The sequence below is a fragment of the Callorhinchus milii genome, unplaced genomic scaffold (genome assembly GCF_018977255.1).
Source record: "Callorhinchus milii isolate IMCB2004 unplaced genomic scaffold, IMCB_Cmil_1.0 Scaffold6, whole genome shotgun sequence".
In the NCBI taxonomy this organism is placed as follows: Eukaryota; Metazoa; Chordata; class Chondrichthyes; order Chimaeriformes; family Callorhinchidae; genus Callorhinchus; species Callorhinchus milii.
This window is the reverse complement of record NW_024704747.1, coordinates 16,753,405-16,767,960: the sequence shown is the minus strand read 5'-3', so window position 1 is coordinate 16,767,960 and position 14,556 is coordinate 16,753,405. Positions and strand designations below refer to the sequence as shown.

Genomic DNA, 14,556 nt, shown 5'->3' with positions numbered 1-14,556 from the left:
GAGTGTGCAGCAAAACAAGAACACAATAAAGGGCATCAATTGAGAGAGAGAGCAAATACTATTTAATGGCTTTTTCTTGTTGCATACTTTATATTAACATGAACGCAGTATCCACACTTTCATCCCGTCCAGGCTTGACTACGCTAACTCTCTGCTCACCAGACTTCACAACTCCTCCCTCCACAAGCTGCAGATTATTCAGAACTCTGCAGCTTGTGTCCTCTCCTGAATCAAGCTCCGTGAGTCTATCATCCCATTCTCACTCATCCCCCAGAGGATCAAGTTCAAGATCCTTGTCCTCACTTTTAAAGCCCTCTCTGGTTTTGCCCCACCACCCACCACCACCCACCCTTGAATCCAACCCCAAGTTCAGGGGCAAACCCTCGGTCATCCAGCACCTTGGAATGTCCTCCTGACAAGAAAGGCACTATACAAATGCAATTTGTTATTGTTGCAAGGTGTGGTAGGCAGAAACACACTGTCCTTTCATCTTGGAGACTTGGTTTGAATCCTCCCCAGTCTGATGAAATAAAATACGCTAAGTCACAGACACCACTTAATCGACATTTCCAGTCAGTGATGCCACAAGGATGGTGAGGCAATTGGACGTCACTCTGATGCTCTTTTAAGGTTAGGTATAATAATAAGAATATTTACATTTGGTAATCCTTGCATTTGATTTAACGCCTTATCATATTGATTACTGCTCTGAGACGCTTCTACTGTCAGCATGCCGAGACTCCAAGATACTACCGTGAAGGATGCTACATAAATACATGTTGGATGTCTCACAGCATTTGCTATAAAGTATAGTGGCTGTGTGTTTGTAGGCACATTGTGCGTGACCTGACTATAATCATTTTGTGATTTTGACTGACTTGCTGGGAATTACCAGCATTTTCTGCTGTTATATCAGATTTGCAACTTCTGAGGTTTCTTATCTTTATATTGATGGTTAGGGCAGAGGAGTTTTATTCTATATCCATTCCTAACTACCATTCTCATCCCCTGTCGTTGTTCACTCCCTGGCACCTCCCTACTTCTCTGACCGCCTCACTCCCCAATCCACCACCCGGCACCTCCGCTCGACTGGCACTAGAGTCCTGCTTGTCCCTTGTACCCCCCACCAGTGGATTCAGGCATTCAGCCACTGCACCCCCAAAACTCTGGAACGCTCTTCCTCAATCCCTCCGTCTTGGCCCCTCACTTCCCCTTTTCGGGTTCCACCTGAAAACCCTCCTTTTCGACCGTGCTTACGGGCACCTTTCCCCCCCCCCACCCCCCCGTTGTTGTTGTTCTTCAGCTTTATGTCAGCCTGGCTCAGTAGCACTCTGGGTCAGAAGATTGTGGGTTCAAGCCTTTGAGCTCAGACTAGACCGACATTCCAATCAGTCTTGGGGATGTGCTGCACTGTCAGACTTGCATCTTTTGGATGAGGCATTACACCTCGGTCCCATCTGCCTGTTTAAATGGACATTAAAGATCTCAGTGCATTTTTTTTTAAAAGAGAAGGGAGTTTCTCCCAGTGTCTTGGTCAACATTCTTCCGGGTAAAAAAAAAATTGTTCACTCACTTCTTACCTCTTTGTGGGATATTGCTGTGCGCAAATTGGCTGCTGCATTTGCCAACAAATAAACAATATACACTTTACAGAAAATCATTGTGTTGCGCTTTGAGAGGTTTAGACTTTGGTAAGGTGCCTTATCAGGTACAAGAAGAATTATTTTTACGCGAGTCTGTGATGGGAGCCGACAAGGTTAGGTGTTTTGGTATTTCTCCTGCTCTGGTCTCCATTCACGGTGGGGGCCATCTTTTCATAGACAGAGTTGTGGTCCAGTTCAGTAGTGGTTCCTTTTTCCCTCTGAAAATAAAATAAAATAAAATCAGTAGGTCCTTGCAACCTCGCCTCATCATGTTACACACTATGATGATGTATGTAACTTTGCAGACAGGTGGGAGGAGCAGCATTTAATATGTGCAGCGATTATTTCGGTTTGTATTGAGTGTACTGTATTCTCATGACTCAGCCATGTGCAGAAATATATTCAAGAGTCTGCAGAGTCTTTGAGTGTTGGAGCAGCAGCAATGCAGAGAAAGACCATTGTGGTCAATACCGAATAAAGCTGGTGGAAATCTACTGTAGGTGGATTAGGTTGCAAAGTCGATGAGAACTGGTTTCAATGAAAGAGAAAGTTTGAACAAACTGGGTAGCCCAGCCGATTACCACACAGTCTTTTAAATCTGAGATCTGGGTTCCGTGTTCAAACTCATCCTCCGACTAATAAGATGAAAATCTCCTTTGTGCGGGAAGTCAACTTGGGTGGGTGGGGGCTCCCAGTGCCATACTGCTGTTAATTCACCACTCGTCATTCAAAGGAGCAAGATGAGGACGGTTGGATAGGAAATGTGGCACTGATTCCTCATAACCTTGCAGTTCTGTGCCCTGCTCCTGGAGAGTGGGCTTGTGCTGGGGACGCATCTGAGAGGGCAGCTGGTCTTCAGATGTGAGTTTGGACATGGGGATGAGCACAGCCGAGCCCACTCCTCACCAACCTCATCACTTACAGCAGAGACACCCTTAACTGTTCAGTGCCTTGCGACGTCCTTCCAATGTAAAACAATAAATGTAATAAATGTGACAATTTGTTGGTGTAAAAAACACCTGGATACCAATCAGGGTGGGAATAACTGGATGACTTTATTTCCCTCCTCTCTCATCACTAGCTCAGGGCTCCAAGGACAATTTGTAGTAACTTGCTGCTCCAGCTAACTCAGCACCAACCGCAAGTCAAACCTGAGACCTGGTTCTCTGGCTCATTTTTGCACAGAGCTATGGCTTTACCGACTGAGCCATCATAGGACTGTCTGTGCTGGGCTCTTTTAGACCAATCCTTTCACAGCCATTTACCCACTTTTTCTCCATTCCCCATGTAAGTCAAAGGAAGTGCTTTACTTTTTCTACATCTACATCATACAAACATAGGCTTCATTCTACTCACTTACCTTAGAGTGGAAATGCACAAATGTTATGGCAATGCTGTATATGAGGAGGATGAAAGCAAATACAGCCAGAAGAAGAGTGACCTGGAATAATTGATCTTTTAAATCCAAAGCTGCAGCTAAAACAGAGAAGAAAATCAGTTTAATGTAGGTTTCTTTCTTGTGTTAGATCCTTTACTGTAATGGGCACAGTTTGCTGTAATATTGCATATCACTTGGGATTTCGTAAGTAGATACAGGAAAGTGTGGGATGACTGGTGTGACAAACAGCACAGGGTATAAGCATTAGTGCCACAGAATATCCTGATCAATTGTCCAGCTGCTTATATAAAAACATCTGTACATTTGTACATTATTTCAAGTACAATGACCTGATATAACTCACATGAATACACACGTACTGAAAGGACCACTGTTCCATCTGGCTAATTCTATTTTCAAATACCTAGTCTCCCTCTTTCACATACCCCCATCTCCTTCACTGTCATCCAATTGCCTCTTTAATTTCCCAAATTGTCCACAACTACAACAGTAACTTACATTGATACAGTGCCCTCCACAACCAACACATTTCTCGACAAATGTTATCATCCCTTTGCTGTAACAATAAAGTCTAATAGTAGATCTTCCACCTTGATCGCACCTTCAGTTATCTTTCCCTTCCCAACCCCTCAGAAGAAAGTCATACAATTCATCATGTCTGTGCCGGCTCTTTTCGAGCAATCCTTCAGTCCCATTTACCGTCGCTTTCTCCATACCCCATAAATTTGGGATAGGATATCTCAATTGACCTTGTCCTCATCTCTCTATGTCTCTTACTCACTCACACACACATACACACTGTTGCCCTGGTTAGGATTAGGCACAGTGTATATCTTTCCCCAACTTAAGTTGGTGCCTCAATAAATGTTATGGTCAGAATAAATGATATCCCACTTACAGGATGGATGTTTCTTGCCTGCAATGTAGATCAAAGTCCCATTTCCAATGCCACTTTGGTAGACGGGCGGGTGTACTCTTTCCAGTTTGCAGAAATAATAGTCAATGGCTGAAGAGTTGAAGCCATAGATGGTCACTGAGACGTTGCCTTCTCCAGGCTGAATCCAGCAGTGAAAGCGCGCTCTGGTCTGAAACGGTTTGGTGGTAGAGTTATATGTGCCATTGCAAACTTCTTCCTGGTTCGTTTTACGAATGGTCACCTGGAGCTCCACTGCATGGCCTGTGTGGTCATGACTGCACACCAGTGTGGCCTCTCCATCACTGTTGGCTTCTAGGAACCTGGGCTGGAAAACCTGGATGTCTTCCGTGAAGAGGAAAATAGTGTTACATTGTATTTTCTTGTTCCTGAACACACGTCTGAAAGTATATATACAGAAGAATACTTCAAATGTATACAAAAAAACATATCAATTCTGCTGAGTTCTTACCTTTAAGAGCCCATCCCACACTTTATTTTGACACCCGAGTTTAATAAGAATAAGAATCCTTACATTTGATAAAACCTAGAGGACACCTCAAAGCACTTCACAAGATGTTACTGTAAATAATAATCATAATAATCCTTGCATTTGATATAGCGCTTTTCACGTCTTCTGGACATCTCAAAGCACTTCACAGAATAGACTGTAAAGTGAATTGACCGTATAATTGTGGGCGAAAGTGAGTGAATGTGTACTTTGGAGCAAACCTTTACTCATCTCTGCCACTATCTCTCGCCTTGGGCCACCAAGATCCTCATCCTTGCGCTTGTTACGTCCAGGCTTAAGTACACCAAGACTCTGTATATGTCACACACCCCAGCTCTTCCCTACACAGTCTGCAGACTATCAAAACTCTGCAGCAGCCTGTGAATGGAAGAGCTGGGGAGTCTGGCATGTACAACTGTCCAGAATTCTGCAGCCCATGTCGTCATCCACATTAGGCTCCAGGCGCCTATCACCCCCATCCTTGCTCTACTCAAATTGGTTCCCTATCCCCCAGCAGTCCTGTATCATAGCGGTTAGCATGCTTGCGTCACAAGACAGAGGACCTGGGTTTGATTCCTTGGGCAAATTTCCTTCCACCACACGTCTCTGATTACCAAGCAGTAAGTAGGAACTCGGTTGTTAGTCGATTAGCAGATCACTTTCCAGGGGTAATAATCCCCCCCACCCCCACCAACCAAAAAATATGGGTATTCAATTCTTAACTGTTCGTGGGCCATTGCTGTGGGCAATTGGCTACCACATTTCGACCATCAAATGCACAGTTATCCACTTTACAATATATACTGTGAAGCTTTTTGAGATGTCTCAACGAAGTGGTAAGGCATTATATCAAATGCAAGGATTATCACTGGGATTATTTTTCGGAATAGTGTCATATTCGAGATCCTTTTTATCACCTTTAAATCCCTCCAGGGTTTCGCTCCACTCTCCCTCTGCAACTTCCTTCTACCACATCAACCTGGTTCTTCCTTTCGCTCAATGGGTATCACCCAGCTTCATGTCCCCCACCCTATATACCCCATCATCAGCAATGGGCTTTCTACCAGCACTCTCTGGAATTCTATCCCGCAGACCCTCTGACTTGCTCCCTCCTTTGTTCAAGGCACAGCTCAGTACCTCTCTCTTTAACTGCATTTCCTGTCATCTTTCTTCTCCCTAAAATATCCCCCAAACCCCACCACAGCTTGGGTGCCCACCCAGCATTGTCAAGTGCTTTGAGACGTCTCAGCAAAATGAAAAGCCCTATATCTAGATTTTTGGTAGATCAGGGTATTAAAGGATATGGGGAGAAAGCGGAAAATTGGAATTGAAAGGATTAGTTGAGGTACAGATCAGCCATGATCTAATTAAATGGTGGAACAGGCTGGAAGGGCTGAATGGCCTCCTCCTGTTCCTATGTGACAATTTTGATGTGTGCATCTAATAATAATAATAATCATAATCCTTTAATATAACTCCTTATAGAATCTAAGCAGCATGTGTCAACAGCTTTTCAATTTGGAAGGTATTATCCACTGAACTACATCCCCTTACGCAACATCAACACACATTCCTCCACAATAGTAATCAAAAGCAGGAACAATTCTGGAGAAGAAAGAGAATGGGGGCTGGAGTGGTCACGGTGACTGTAGGATGGTTACCTACAATATTCAGGTATCAGCCTGGCTCAGTCGATAGCACCCTTGCCTCTGCATCCGAAGGTTGTGGATTCAAGCCCCACATCAATACTTTGAGGTTACAGTCGAGGCTGACACTGCAATGCAATCCTATGGTGTGTGGCATTGTCGGAGGTGCTATATTTTAGATGAGACAATACACTGAGGCCCTGTCTGTCTATTAAGGTGGACATTAAAGATCCCGTGGCACTGTTTGAAAAGGGAAAGGACTTTCTCCCTGAGTCCTGGCCAACAATCCCCCAAATAAAATTGTCCATTCACTTCATGTGGGACATTGGCTGCTGCGTTCATCCATAAGTACACAGTCACTACACTTACAATTAGAATAATAGCAATCTTTGCATTTTATATAGCGCCTTATCACAGAATCTTAAAGAGCTTCGCAGGATATACTGTAAAGTTATGTATGTATTTCACTTCAATAGTAAAATCATGTGGTGCACTTCAGACACTTCAATGATGTGCTAAGCTGTACACTAAATGCAAAGATCATTATTATTACTATACAGACCACTGAGTTTGGTGAAGGAGGTGAGTAAAGGGGTGGAGGAAAAATCAACTTCAAGGATATTATAACAGAAACATAAGACACTTCCAACTCATATTTTGAAAAGAAAATAGAAGCAAATAAACTTTCGCAATAAATAGCAACAAAAATGATTCCTGTTACCTTGGAAGCCCAGTTCTATCTGAAGGCAAATGAATCCGAGCACCAGGAATCTGCTGTGCTCCATTATGTTGGTCAGCCTCATAAAACAATGTGAACAAGTAGCGACCCTTCTCACTTTTAACACTTTTGATGTGGCACAGGAAGCGGGGGTTGATGATTTTTAAACTCAACTTTCAGTCCTCTGAGACGCTACCCCACGTAAATGCAAATTGTTGTTTGTGTCAAAGAGCTTTGTGGAACCCCCCCGCTTATGTTGAAGACCAATACTTCTTCATCCGTACCTTTCAAGATAAGATCGACAAAGATAAGCAATATGGATTTTGAGATGGCAAGATACAATATTTGGTGTGTTACTTTGAAAGCAAAAGTCGAGATTTGGTCCTCGTCCAAAGCCAAATGGGTATGATGGGAAGACGTAGGGTCAAGTAGAAAAGGGCAATGTGGGGGAGTTTTGTATGAAGGGAGGGGAATAACAACAACAACAACAAAAAATTAAACACAAAATACTGCAGATGCTAGAATCTGAAACAAAATCAGAAGTCGCTGGGAACGCTCAGCAGGCTAGGCAGCATCTATGGAGAAAGGAAAGTAAGTTAACGTTTACGGTCCACGACCCTTTGTCGGAACGGTCACTGTTCTGACGAAGGGTCGTGGACCCGAAACGTTGACTCACTTTCCTTTCTCCATAGAAGCTGCCTGACCTGCTGAGTATTCCCAACAACAAAATTATATTTGTATCACGGTAATCCCCACCCCCCCCCCCCAAACCCTCCCCCCTCTGCATCTCTCCCGCTCTCTCCTCCTCTCTCTCCGTCCCTCTCGTCTTCTATCCCCACTTGACCCTCCCACAACCTCCCTCTGTTCCAGCCTGGGAATCCTCCGCCGGGCTCACCGCGGCACTCGGCGTTGGCTGTCCAGCAGCAGCCACACCGACTGCCCCATTCCCCACCACACTCGCCACCCACCCCGGACACAGACCCGGGGAGTCAACCTCTCCTCCCTCATCCCCATCCCCCCACCCCTGCCTCACAACCTGGACCCCCCTCCCCTCCCACACACCCTTCTGTCAACTGCTCCCTCCACATCGGACTGCAAAATGTCCGCTCCCTCTGTAACAAGGCCCTGGTCATCAACGATCTCATCCTTGATGAGAACGTTGATATCATGGCCTTAACGGAAACCTGGCTCACCCCAGGCGACACCTTCCCCCTCACGGAGGCCACACCACCCGGCTACACCTCCCACCACATCCCTCGCCCCAACCGCAGTGGCGGTGGTGTTGCCCTTATCTCAAGGACACCACTTGCCCTATCCCCCTACTCCTCTGGCTCTTTCCCCTCTTTTGAGCACCTCACCCTCTCCCACCCCTCCTTCCTCTCACTTAAAATCCTCCTCCTCTACCGGCCCCCTAAAACCTCTCCCACCTTCATCTCTGACATTTCAACACTCCTCACATCTCTCTGCCTCTGCTCTGATCGCCTCATCATCCTGGGCGACTTTAACCTACACTTCACCCCTTCCTGCTCCATCTCCACAGACTTCTCTTCCCTGCTCTCCTCACTCAACCTCTCCCTCCACATAAACTCCCCCACTCACAGTCACGGCCACCCACTCGATTTGGTGATCACCCGGGGCCTCAGTGTCTCGGATGTCACTATTACCGACAAGGCCATCTCCGACCACCACTTCATCTCCTTCACCACCTCCACCCCCCTCCCCACCTCCACCAGACCCACCACCATCTTCTACCGCCCTTGGAAGAAGTTACCCCCACAATCCCTAACCGATGCCTTGGAGTCCTCTGAACTCCTCTCCCTCTGGCCTTCAACCCTCACCGACCCCTCTTCTCCTCTCTCCCTCCTCCACAATACCCTCTCCTCCACACTCGATACTCTTGCCCCCATCACTTCCCGCACTGTCTCCTACTCCCGCTCCTCCCCCTGGTACACCACCCACCTCCGCTCACTGAAAAGCCAGGTGCGGGCTGCTGAACGCACCTGTGTCAAATCTGGCCTAACGGTCCACCGACAAATCTGGCTGGACCTCCTCAAAATTTACCGCTCCACTCTAGCCTCGGCCAAGTCGTCCTTCTACTCCAGGATAATCCTGGAGGCGAAGAACAACCCCAGGCTACTGTTTTCCACCACAACCCGACTCCTCCGTCCCCCCGCCACCCCGCGCAGGTCATCTCCTCCAACCTTCACTGCGAGGAGATGCTGGATTTCCTTGAATCCAAGATCAAGGGAATCCGCTCCGCGGTCACTTCCCCTCCAACTTCCACCCACCACCCACCCCTTCCCTCCCACACTCCGACTCCTACCCATCCTCCCCTACACACCTTCGTACCCGTTTCCCCACCCTCTGTCACTGAACTCATCCTATCCCTAAAACCAACCACCTGCTCCCTTGACCCCATCCCCACTCCACTCCTTATCTCCCAGCTCCACTTTCTTGCCCCACATATCACTGACATCATCAACCTGTCCCTCTCCTCTGGCTCTGTCCCCATTCCATTAAAAACTGCCATCATCACGCCCACCCTGAAAAAACCCTCCCTTGATGCGTCGCAGCTATCAAGCTACCGGCCCATCTCCAACCTCCCCTTTCTCTCCAAGGTCTTGGAAAGAGTTGTCGCCTCCCAACTGCGCTCTTTCCTTTCCACCCATTCTCTTTTCGAACCCCTTCAGTCAGGTTTCCGTGCTGCCCATAGCACAGAAACTGCCCTGGTCAAGGTCACCAATGATATCCTGACCATCTGTGACCAGGGCTCCCTCTGTCTCCTCGTCCTCCTCGACCTATCGGCAGCATTCGATACGGTCGACCACGCTATCCTACTCCACCGCTTGTCCTCCCACCTCAACCTTCAAGGCACTGTCCTTGAATGGTTTAGGTCGTACCTTTCTCACCGTCTTCACTTTGTCTCGACGAATGGCTTCTCCTCCACCCCCCGCACTGTCTCATGTGGTGTCCCTCAGGGCTCTGTCCTCGGTCCCCTCCTCTTCACCCTCTATATGCTCCCCCTTGGTGACATCATCCGCAGACATGGGTTAACTTCCACATGTATGCGGATGACACCCAACTCTACCTTTCCTCCTCTACTCTCAACTCCACGACCACCGATGTCCTGACAGCTGCCTGTCCGACATCGAGTCCTGGACGAGAGACAACTTTCTTCAGCTCAACGTGCGAAAAACCGAGGCCCTCCTGATTGGCTCACGTCAGCGCCTCCGCACCTCAGGCGCTGACACCATCAGCATCCAAGGCTGCACTCTCCACCTCTCAAAGCCAGTCAGGAACCTCGGCGTTTTGTTCGACCCTGAGCTGTCCTTTCTCCCTCACATCCGCACCACAACTGGCACCGCCTTCCATCACCTCCGGAACATCGCCAGACTACGGCATTACCTCACCCCTCACGCTGCTGAAACCCTGGTTCACGCCTTTGTCACCTCAAGGCTGGACTATGGGAACTCTCTCCTCGCCGGCCTTCCCGCCACCTCCCTCCACAAGCTGCAGGTCATTCAGAACTCTGCAGCTCGTGTACTGTCCCGCACCAGGCTTCGGGACCACATCACTCCCACCCTCGCTCGCCTCCACTGGCTCCCCATCCCCCAGAGGATTGATTTCAAGATCCTCATCCTCACCTACAAGGCCATTCACGGCCTTGCTCCCTCCTACCTCTCCAACCTACTATCCCCCTACCTACCTGCCCGTACCCTCCGTTCCTCTGGCTCCGGTCTGCTCCACGTCCCCCGCCCCAACCGCCCTACCATCGGTGGTCGGGCCTTCAGCCTCTCAGCCCCGAGGCTCTGGAACTCCATCCCCCAGTGCCTTCGCCTTGCTTCCTCCCTTTCCTCCTTCAAGGCCGGTCTCAAAACCTTTCTCTTTGACCGTGCCTTCAGCTCCCCTCTCGACTCTCTTCCCCTCCTCGCTCCCTCCCTTCCCTCCCCTCACCCTGACCATTTCCCCCCTCCTCTCTCCCTCCCTTCCCTCCCCTCACCCTGACCATTTCCCCCCTGCTCGGGTCATGACCCAACTGTGCAGCGCCTTGGGACGTCCTCCTGACGTGAAAGGCGCTTTATAAATGGAATCTTGTTGTTGTTGTTGTTGTATTCCTGTCAGGAGGACATCCCAAGGCGCTGGACAGTCAGTGTTACAAACCTGAGCTGGGGGTCGGGATTGGGGATAGTGGAGGGCAGGAGGGGGAAGCAGGGTGATCGAAAGCACAGTCAAAGTGGAGGGTCTTGAGATGGGTCTTGAAGGAGGCAAGGAAGGGGACAGGGCGGAGGGACTGCGGGATGGAGTTCCAGAGGGTGGGGCAGAGTGGCAGAAGGCCTGCCCACTAATGGTAGGGCGGGCAAGGCGGGGGACGAGAAGCAGACTGGAGCCCGCTGAGCAGAGGGAGCGGGCAGGATGGTAGAGGGTTAGGATGTCGCAGAGGTTGGGGGGATGCAAGACCATGCAGGGCTTTGAAGGTGAGGCCCAGGATCTTGAACTGTATACTGTGTGATGGGAAACCAGTAGAGTCGGGCAAGGATAGGGGTGATGGGGTCAGGGAGCGGACATGGGTTACAGAGTTCTAGATGATCTGCACCTATGGAGGGAGGAGTTGGGGAGGTCAACGAGCAAGGAGTTTAATAGTCAAGCCTCATTGTTATCAATGCTTATATGAGGGTTTTGGTGACCTGGGGTGTGAGACAGTGATGGAGCCGGGCGATATTGCGGAGGTGGGGGAAGGCAGAGCAGGTCAGAACAGGGAAGGTGGATTCATTAGTGTCTTGAGTTCAAACTTTACTTCTCTGATGATTAATTGCTGATTGATACTTTCCTTCCTGTGGCAAGTTAGTTGTGAAAAGTACACCATCCAACAACAGCAACAAACAACTGTCAACAAACTCATTACCATGCTGGAGCCTACCAGCGAGACCACCTTGAGAACATTGATTCCCACGTACTATAGCATAAAGACAAGCATGATGAACCGATTCAGGGGGCCCACAGAAATTACTAGTGGTCCACCCACTGGCAGGTATACTTTTTTGAACTATTTTTGTTATGCAAGGGCTGGTCACCACCTCTATAAAAACAGTATAAGCCCCAACACCCAAATCCAGGATTAATGTTCTGCCCAAGTGAAGAGCTCTTCTTGGCCAACATCATGTAAAGTAGGAAATCCAAATCAATCTTCCCGGCTACCAACGCTTTTGCAAATGAAAGCCACATTGCTTCAAGACCTGGGTTTGATTCCTGGCAGGGCGAAATGTTGGGCAAGTTTCCTTACTTCACATTCCTCTGTTTACCTAGCAGTAAGTAGGAACCCAGTTGTTAGTCAATTGCTAGATTGCTTTTCCAGGGGGCAATAATTCCTTCAAAAAAAATTGGTTACTCAATCTCGACTGTGTGGAACACTGCTGTGCGCAATTGCCTGCCAGTTTCGCCTATAAAATATTCAGTCAATTCACTTTACAGTATGTTCTGTGAAGTGCTTTGAGACTTCTCGAAAATGTGATGGGGTTAGATCAAATGCAAGAATTATTATTTAAATTAGTATTAACGGTATCTGAAATAAGTTTACAATAATTGAAATTTCCACTGAAAGACAGGGAAGTGGAAAAAGTGGGGGTTTTATTGAAAACTAATGTTTTGTGTCAGTTTACCCACGCATTAACCTTACTGCAGCCGTTGCTCCTTCTTCGGCAAACACCTTGCATAGATTCTAATCACATACAAAATTGAACGGGGGAAGCACGTAATAGAGTGAGAGGAAGAGATAGAAAACGTGATAAGTAATTACACCACAGAAAAGTCTGGAATCAGCGAAACAGACACACACACAAATAAAGTTAATGCATAGAGCTTGAGTAATGAAAACTTAGTTGAATCCTAACTTTGTTTCAGTGTGAAATGGTTACGACAAGTAGATATTGGACGAGCGACAAAGAGAATTGAGAAATAATTACAGAGCAAAAAATCTGGAGCGAAATAGACACACACACAATTATAGGTGTTGTGTAAAGCCGCTGAAAATGAAATTAGTTGAACCCTGTCTTCCTTCGAAGTGTAACAGTTAAAACAGCCAAACTGACTAGCACCCCACTTAGTGGCTAAACTGATACTGCAGTACTTTTATCAAATGGTATTGCTCCTTCCACATTGCTCAAGATCAGACTTGCTAGTGCTGAGGTAGAACTCAACAGTTGTAACAGTAGCTCTCTAGCTTTTAGAGAAGTTTTAACTATTGTCAGTGTTTGTAGTACACAGTGGGGATCAGTGATGACTGTACCAGTCAAAGCACGTTTCATATCTTGAAAATCTCATTTGATGGATCCAAGCTACATTAGAACACAATCCGACATTGTAAGACTATATGGTGTCCATTCCTCTTCTGAACAGCAGCCAAGAACAAAGTGCTCGTTATTGCAAGTCACTCTGGTCTAATATGAATTGAAACAAAAGATACCAAAGCAAAATACATTTACATTTGTAAAGCGCCTTTCACATCGGGAGGATGTCCCAGCATTCTGTAACAGGGTAAATTGAACATTGACTATGACAACTTGATGGGTTAAAAGGCCTTTTCTTGTTCTATTTATATTCTGAATATTGTAGTACTTGGGCTTAATTGGTGCTGCTGCATATATTTGAATACTCCTTACTCCCAGTGAGACTTCAATGAATTCTGCAATATCTTGGGGGAGGTAGACCAGCGATTGAATTGTTTATGAATGTACAATCTTTCAATGGTGTAAGGTTTTCAATGATGCATAATTTTGAAGTGAAAGAACATGTAACCTTTGACCGAGCCTTCAGCTCCCCTCTCGACTCTCTTCCCCCTTCTCGCTCCCTCCCATCCCTCCCCTCACCCTGACCATTTCCCCCCTCCTCGCTCCCTCCCCTCCCCTGACCATTTCCCCCCTGCTCGGGTCATGACCCAACTGTGCAGTGCCTTGGGACGTCCTCCTGACGTGAAAGGCGCTTTATAAATGGAATCTTGTTGTTGTTGTTATTGTAAGCTGTTTGATTTTTATATAGGAACCTTGCTGAAGAGGTGACTGGATAATTAATTAAATGTTAGACCTTTAATTGTACGGCAGCAAAAAAATTCTGCTTTTTGGGTGGAAGGGAGTTTAAGTTTAAAGGCTGAATTTTTTAATTCTCTTAAACCTTGATAATATCTTTAGCAGTTAAGGTTGTAAGAAATTATGTAGTCTTAAATTCAGTCTTGATTGAGCTTCATTCATAGTAGCCCAAAAAATGGAACACTAGCTTCCAAATTAAGGCTGAATTAAACATTTCTAAAATTCCACATGAAATTTATATTAAAAACAATTTTGTTTGTGGTTTTAAGCCTAACACCATGTAGGTTTGTGTGCCCGTGATGCCATATTTTGTTTAAAATATGTATTTTTCTTATTTTTAAAATAGATTGTTCACCAATGAATTGGTCACAAGTCTGTTCTTCTGGGAGCTGGATCCAACACACTCCAGATTGATGAGTTTACTGTCTGCTGGTTGTAGGGATCCCATGTGAAATTAGTTTGGGTAGGCTCGATCCAGTTTCAAACTTTTCCTCAACAGAGTGAAGTCCTGTAGCAAGCGAGAGGATTTGGGTTCGATTCCCAGTAGGGCGAAACCTAGGACAGATTTCCTTACTCCACACATCTATGCTCACCTAGCAGGAAGTAGAGACCCGGCTATTAGTTGATTGGTGGATCTCTTTTCCAGG

At 46.9% G+C, this 14,556-nt stretch overlaps 1 protein-coding gene across 1 annotated transcript; it reads right to left on the bottom strand.

Moving 5' to 3' along the window:
* Window positions 1-1,631: 1,631 nt before the first annotated feature.
* On the bottom strand, window positions 1,632-6,965 carry LOC103176829 (cytotoxic T-lymphocyte protein 4). The gene is made up of 4 exons (XM_007890607.1): window positions 6,834-6,965; window positions 3,941-4,300; window positions 3,004-3,119; window positions 1,632-1,861 (listed from the first exon to the last, which is right to left on the bottom strand). The coding sequence occupies exons 1-4, from the start codon at window positions 6,913-6,915 to the stop codon at window positions 1,727-1,729; spliced, it is 693 nt and encodes a 230-aa protein (XP_007888798.1). The 5' UTR covers window positions 6,916-6,965; the 3' UTR covers window positions 1,632-1,726.
* Between the last annotated feature and the right edge of the window lie 7,591 nt (window positions 6,966-14,556).

What these genes read in the sequence shown, in the direction of transcription:
- LOC103176829 (XM_007890607.1), bottom strand. Translation starts at nt 6,915, where the DNA reads ATGAGGCTGACCAACATAATGGAGCACAGCAGATTCCTGGTGCTCGGA. An exon ending in GATAGAACTGGGCTTCCAAG is followed by an intron (nt 4,301 to 6,833) that starts GTAACAGGAATC and finishes TCTTCACGGAAG; the next exon opens with ACATCCAGGTTTTCCAGCCC. An exon ending in TTGTGCATTTCCACTCTAAG is followed by an intron (nt 1,862 to 3,003) that starts GTAAGTGAGTAG and finishes TTTTATTTTCAG; the next exon opens with AGGGAAAAAGGAACCACTAC.